At 33.4% G+C, this 7,224-nt stretch overlaps 1 protein-coding gene across 1 annotated transcript in view; it reads left to right on the top strand.

Annotated features, from left to right (window-relative positions):
* The first annotated feature begins 6,652 nt into the window (after positions 1 to 6,652).
* LOC149420018 (organic cation transporter protein) overlaps positions 6,653 to 7,224 on the top strand; it is a 65,306-nt gene continuing 64,734 nt past the window's right edge. Inside the window, exon 1 of the mRNA XM_089637426.1 lies at positions 6,653 to 6,833. Coding sequence (XP_089493552.1) covers positions 6,791 to 6,833 — 43 coding nt within the window. The 5' untranslated portion in view covers positions 6,653 to 6,790. The remainder of the gene's footprint in view (positions 6,834 to 7,224) is intronic.

The following is a 7,224-nucleotide window of genomic DNA, read 5'->3' as shown; positions in this document are numbered from 1 at the left end:
TCACATCACATTTTTGTGTTAATGCAATTTTTGTACTGATTTTTATTATAATAAAATAATCTAAAATATTCTGCTATTTTTATTTATTTTATTTTGGGAATTCAACAGTTTATTTTTTTTTTAGTTTGTACGTGTCTAGTATATCCAAAATAAAACCAATTATGGACTTCCTCCTTGTGACTGTACCTTTAAGAAAACAACATAATAAGAATAAAAAATATTTTATTATGTAAGTAAATTACATAAATACAAAATATTGCTTGTGAAAAGTAAGAAAAACATTTGTTTTATGAAGTTTATTCTAATGTAATTGAAGGTGTTATATTAAGATAAGACATCATATTATAATAAATATGAGACAGGATATATGTACCACTATTTAATGGTTCAATACAGAATTTTGTAAGACTACCTTGACTATAGGATGTAGAATACTGTAGGTGATTTTTTTTTCTTCAGCATTTCATGTGGTGCTAGCATTCCATGTGGTGCTAGCACTCCATGTGGTGCTAGCACTCCATGTGGTGCTAGTAATGAAAAGATGTGTTAGTATCTAAAACATGTAAATAATAATTATTTTTGTAGTCACGTCCGCCCGCAGACCCCAACCCCGCCCTCGCCTGGGCCACATGCCGTTCCGGATTTGCGTTAGTCGACCAAGGCTACTAACTAAGACTTTGCCTCTTCGACAATCAGCAAATCTCCATCTTTCACAGTTCTCTCCAAGATCTGTAACAGTTTCAATATATCAGATCAAGCTGGTCTAACAATCGATGATTTCAACATAATCACAGAGAATAATATGAATAAATTAATAGACTGCGTGGCACAGTCTACAAACCAGATCTAAAGTCATGAAAGCAAAGACTCTGGATGAAGTAAGTGGATTACTTTTTGATGGTCGAAAGGTCAGTTAATATAAAAAAGGACTCAAATATTATAAAAACACAGTGGTTGAAGAACATGCAACTATTCAGGCTCTCATTTGTTGACGCACGTTACCCCTAGGTCAGGCACTGTCGTTAACATAACTAAGGCAGTCTATATGTAAACGTTAGTTTGTTCAAAATCTTAAATCTCACAAAGTTCTTCACCGATTGCTTTGAATGTTTGAGACAACGTTGCATTCGAATACGCGTGTGACATGTAAAAACATATGCCATAATAATAATACCTGGATGACTTTTATAGCGCCGTTTTTGTGCAAAAACACCTCAAGGGCGCTGTACAAACTTATAATACATTTCTACAGTGTTATTACTTAACTATTTATGGAGAAAATATACAGTTCAATACTTACCTGGTAGGTCACTTGAGATTAACACTTAATTAACATTATCTAATTGTTTATTGGCGAAATTTAGATACAGGGTTTAGGACTTAATTGAAAAATTGAATATAACTGGACTTTCTCTTAGGAATGGCATATTTAATTTAAGGGTACGACAACTTAAAAAGGTAAGTTTTTAGTTTAGACCTGAATTCTGTTGGACTTGTTATGGATCTTAGTTCCGGAGGGAGTTTATTCCAAGCCTTCGGCCCAGATACTCCGAAAGCGCGATCACCAAACTTAGTATTTGGCTTGCGCATAGGTTCTATCAGTCTGCCTACATCTGCTGATGTTGCTGATCTAAGCGTTGATCGACTCAGACCAGTGTTTTCCGGGAAGCATAGTTCAGAGATGTAGGGTGGGGCCATTTCATTGATGGATTTAAACACCATCCAGCACAGTTTGTACTGGATTCTTTCAGGGCACTTGAGCCAGTGAAGGTTACGAAGGTGTTCTGAAATGTGCGAATATTTTGAAACCCCGGTTATGAGCCGTGCTGCTGCATTAAACACTGATTGAAGTTTGTCAATTTGATATTTTGGAAGGCTGGCATAAATGCCGTTGCAGTAATCGAGACGTGAGACTACGTAAGAGTTGATAAGTAGTTTTGTTGCTTCTGAAGGAAGGTTTCTTCGGACAGACTTGAGTTGTCTTAGGTGAAAAAACCCGGTGCTTACAGTCCTATTTATTTGACTTTTAAACGAAAAGTCTGAATCTAAATTGACACCGAGAAGTTTGACTGTTGTTTTTGGGATGATATCGCTGCCGGAAATAGTAATAGGTGAGTTGTCTATGAAATGTTGACGTTTGTTTGTGGCTACCCAGAGGAACTCAGTCTTAGATGGATTGAGCTTCAGCTTGTTTGAAGACATCCAACGAGTTATTGCTTCTAGACATTCAGTTATATGGATCTTGAGACTATTGATTATGGCATCTATGGGACGTAAACGCGCTATTGTTTGCTCAGAGACCAAGTCACAGCAACGTCTTGTTGGGTACAGTTAGTACATAATAAAATATTTTGCTTGTCAAAACATTTCACTTGACCATTTAAAAGCAATTGGTTGTGATTTTTAACACAGGAACACAGGAGGTGGTGTGATTCAAACGATGGAGAAACATTTTAATCGTCCAGCACAGACGCTGTTCTGTCTTTTTCATTGCAATGAGCTAATTATTCGCCATTCGAATATAAAATTGAATGATACTCAATACTCAAATATACTTACTATATAAAGCACTTTGTGCTTTTTCCGACTCTTCATAATTATTGTCATATTTTTCCTGTAGATCATTTTTCAAAACTAGATCAACGTCCTGTATTCTGATTTAAGCACCGATCAAAGATACTCGCTTTATATTTTTAAAACAGTTTCCAGCAGCCGTTGTCAGAGCCAGTGAAAGTTTGGCATCCCCAATCAAGGTAGATTATGAGGTAGTAAAGGAAAGAAAGGAGAAAGGAAATGTGAAAATTGGCGAGTTCCTGGCCAGGCTATTGAGATCTGGTCCCTAAACATAGCTAAAATATTGACTAAAACCTATTAAATGCACTGTTTCTCATCAGGGCGATTCGAAGAGTATCTTCCGCTCTGATGACTATTCTAGATTTATATGTAAGTTTTTGTTAGGTTGGGTTTTTTAAATACCTGGATAATGAATATGTAGGTAGGTAGCTATCATTAAACCTAACAAAAACTTTCAAATTGAATAATATGTAGGTAGGTACCTACTCTTCTTTATCGGGTAGGTAAAGTAGCATAGAATAAAGAAGAAAACTAGAAGTGCCTTTGACATAAATTTGAATTGAAACAAATGTACATTTTGGTTCTAAACCATTTTGCACGCGGTCTGTCTCTCTTACACTGTCTGAAATATGTAATGCCATCCCATTTGAATTTCGTAATTATGGTTAACCACAATATTGTATGGAAATACTGTCCAAATGGGGCTTATAATTGCATCATGAAACACCCTTGGCACACCTTATGTTATTTTTTTTTCTATGGTACGTAGATAAGTATTATAAAGAAGCGCTGAGAAAGTTTGTGGTGTTTTCCAATTATTATTATTGACCCATTCAAAATATTGCGCTTCACTGATCTTTAAAATAAATTTATAAATTTTCTACTGGCGAGTAGGTACCTACACAACCTACAAACTGCAATGCACGAAGTAATAAGTATACATAAACCAATCGCATTGTTATTGTCACATCTCTACGCTAATGGATGCAAATTTGTGGAAATTCGAAGATCACGCTCGAAATAACAAGATCACATTTTATCCAGTCTGAAGCTTTGGACATAATAATCTTGAGAGACAGTGCGACGGCCTACTGGAAGAGTTATGATAATTTATTATATATTACAACTACGCACGCACCTACAATTACACTAACCAATAATTTTTTGTGAACGTTTGAAAAAAAATATTTCGATATTTTTTTCCAGAACTGAACAATCTGTAAAAATGTAAGAATACAATAATTTAATTCTCAAAACATTTCGCAGACTATTTTACGTTGGTTTGGCGTAACGCAAAGAAGAGCTAAGAGAAGAGAATCTTAAAAGAAATGCAATCTATTGCATTTCTTATAAGATTCTACTTCCTTAGCCATGAAAATCTCTTGATGAACAAAGATATTTATAGAAATTTAATTTAATTTTCCTTACTCCGGAATTTTCCGGACTACAATCCCACACACCATCGACCATCGATCCATGGACCAAATCCAAATTATAAAAGGCTGCTCTTAACCCCTTCTGCGTTTTAGGGTCATATATATTTTATAAAAGTATTTTTACCTTTTTCTATCATGCGGAAATACATATTTTTTTATGTTAAAAAGAGAATTAATAATTCTTTCCAGTTTGCCTCAATATTTTTACTGGATTCCATTAATAAAATTCTAAAAATAGCCTAATTGAATAATTCACGTTTCGCGACGCTATCGTAACAATCGGTTTTAAAAATCATTTTTATCTTTTTATTATATGAACGAGATAAAAGTGAAGGTACAGTTTTCTTACAAATTTTCCAAACAAAAGGAATTTGTTTTCGAAATGTCGAAATCTCTCAGTTTTTATATGATTGGAATAAAAAATTAAATCAAAATGTAGTTAGTCACAACATTTTTCACGTTTGATATTAAAATTTTATTTTTTAATAATAGTAATTTTCATTTTAAATGCATACATCGGAATGATAATTTTATCTAGTTTCTAAAACAGTATATGTTTTTACGGAAAATTAAGAAATAAGGTGTATACAGCGTGTTTGAAATACACAGAAAATATGGCAAACTCAACAAATGTGATGAAAGTATTGAAGGGTTAAGATGGGCCGCCCCTAAGATCAGCCGCCAGCGTACATTATACATATGACTACAGCGCTCCTGTTAATTTTTTTTCCAAAATATGTTATCACGATCAAACATCGAAGAAGATAATTCTAAACGCAACATGAAATAGTGTTATATATTTTTTTTTTTTTTTTTCTATTTTATTTCTTCTTGTTAGACACAGAAAATAAAAAGGTAACGGTCTCAACCGGGAATCGAACCCGTAATCTCTATCTTACTTGGCAACGCCTCGATCCAATTAGATCACAATGACCGAGTGGATTGAGGCCTTGTCCTTGTAAGACAGATCTTGGGGTCGATTCCCAGTTGCGACCGTTTCCTTTTTATTTTCTGTGTCTTGTTTTGTATCATGTCTCGTTTAGATTTATTGGTATTACCTTCTGCTTCAATGATTAATATTACAGTGATGGGTATAAGCTTCAAAAGTTATTTTATTACCAATAAAAATTTATATTATTACTATGGATTGTCATTCCAATATATTATTTATTAAACATAATTTATTTTTCCTATCTGTTGTTTTAAAAAACAGTACCTACTTACAAGAGTTTAAAAACAGTTTAAGTTGTCACCTAGGTAGAGAGTTTCACTAGTGAATAAATCTTCGTTTTACGAGCTTAACAGATAATCGCAACAGCGTTTATTGTTTGCAGAAGGTTATCGCTTTTAGAACTTAGAACTAGAACCCTCACTCAAATTCAAAATAGATTTGTAGCTAATATATATACTACATAGGTTTCAGCAAAATAACCAGATCCGTGCAACAACTGTGCACGCTTTCCCGCGCACGTGGATCATACGAAAATTAATATATCATCCGAATAGCATTATTATTATAACAGAAATGCAAAGACGAATGAAGTTTATTTTTGAACTTTCAAGTTTCGAGAATTAGAAATGTAAGTAGGTAATGGATTTTACTTAAATTTTGACCGGAAAAAGGAATGATTTGCGATTTTTGCGAACGGTATGATCGTATTTCTTTTTCTATGCTAAATTTTGAATTTAGTTAATTCACAAAAATACTAATCAGAAAACAGAATGATTTTACAATGGATGTTTTTATATGGACACCATTTTGGTTATTAGACTATTTTTGAATTTTCGAGTTCTAATACTTTTGGAAACTACACCGTTTATTAAGTCGTGTTGCTTAGACTAATTTTTCTTTGATGTTAATAAAGGAGAACAAATCATTTCAGACCACTTAGGATGGGTTGATTGTTTCAGAGTATTTGAACAATTCTTAAAATTTCGATTTCATTTTCAAGTTCTATGAAAGTTCTTTTCAATTTCTGTCAAGTAACTGGCCTATAATGAATAATAACAGAATTTGAATAGGACTTCACGGAACCTGAAAATGATCGTTGAAATTCAAATTCTATGAAACAATCCATCCTTAGTATTTAATGTACGGCTTACATACATAATAAAAATTGATACTTTGCCAGAGAGAATGCATCGGGATATTTTCCGTAAGTGCCTTTTCTGACAATTTTTTGGCGCAGAACAGAAAATGGCATAATTTATGTGTGTAGGTACAGATGAGTTTCAGTGTTTTAATTTTGAAAGTAAGTTCTCATTTCCTTATTTTATAAATACTGAAAGTAGATTTAACTGAAATGTGAGGAAGAAAGATTTTAATATGTAGGTACCTACTTACACAAATTTACATATTATCAAATAATCGTGTTCGAATTTTGAAAGTAGTGGATTTGATCAGAAAGATCAATGATTTGACAATGGACATAGAGACATGATATGCAAGTATTTTCGAATTTTCGTGTTCGAATTAGTTTTAAATTTCTATTTTGTCAGAAGGATGAATGATTTTACAATAGACACGATACGAGTCTATTTTGGAACTTTCGTGTTCGAATTTTAAATGTGGTAAATTTTACCGAATACTTTTCGGTAGACCAGTAAAGTCAGCGAAGTGATTATCACTTCACGAGGCTCCATTCCTGCCGCGCTTGGCGGCACGGCCGGTCGTGTTCATTGTGAAGGCTCCATTTTGCCGAAACAAAAGTTTACCGTTATTTTTTCGAAGTGAAGTTTATAAAAAAGTTCCCAAATCACAAGAAACTTAGACAGAAAAGATGGATTCAGACAATGCACTCGAAGAATTGATGGGAAAGTTGGGTTAGTAAAAACATTTAATTTAAAAACTGTAAAACATTATTTTTATGTCACGAATTCAGTGATTTCACCAAAATTGTACTTACCTTGTTTTGTTTAAGTAACGAAGTGAAAGTATTTTTTTTGTATACCTTCTCTCGCATTTGTATCGTGATTCGTGATGATGAATGGACAAAATTTGCATACTTTATGAAACTTTTCGTGCATGTCTTTTTAAATCGTTTAAAGATTGTTTGTTAGCATGAAACAAGAAAAAGTACACGCAGACTGCAAATACGTTACGAGCCACGCGGTTGTGACGTATAAAAAACAATATTGAGGTATGCCAACGCAAAACTGTCTCGTCATTAGAAAAACTTTATTTTTGATTCGGAAAATTCACCGGTTTTCGTGT

This window comes from Hesperophylax consimilis, chromosome 11 (assembly GCF_061612785.1).
Source record: "Hesperophylax consimilis isolate HC1 chromosome 11, BYU_Hcon_1.0, whole genome shotgun sequence".
Taxonomy (NCBI): domain Eukaryota; kingdom Metazoa; phylum Arthropoda; class Insecta; order Trichoptera; family Limnephilidae; genus Hesperophylax; species Hesperophylax consimilis.
The sequence above is the reverse complement of the archived record's forward strand: the minus strand, read 5'-3'. Positions and strand labels throughout refer to the sequence as shown.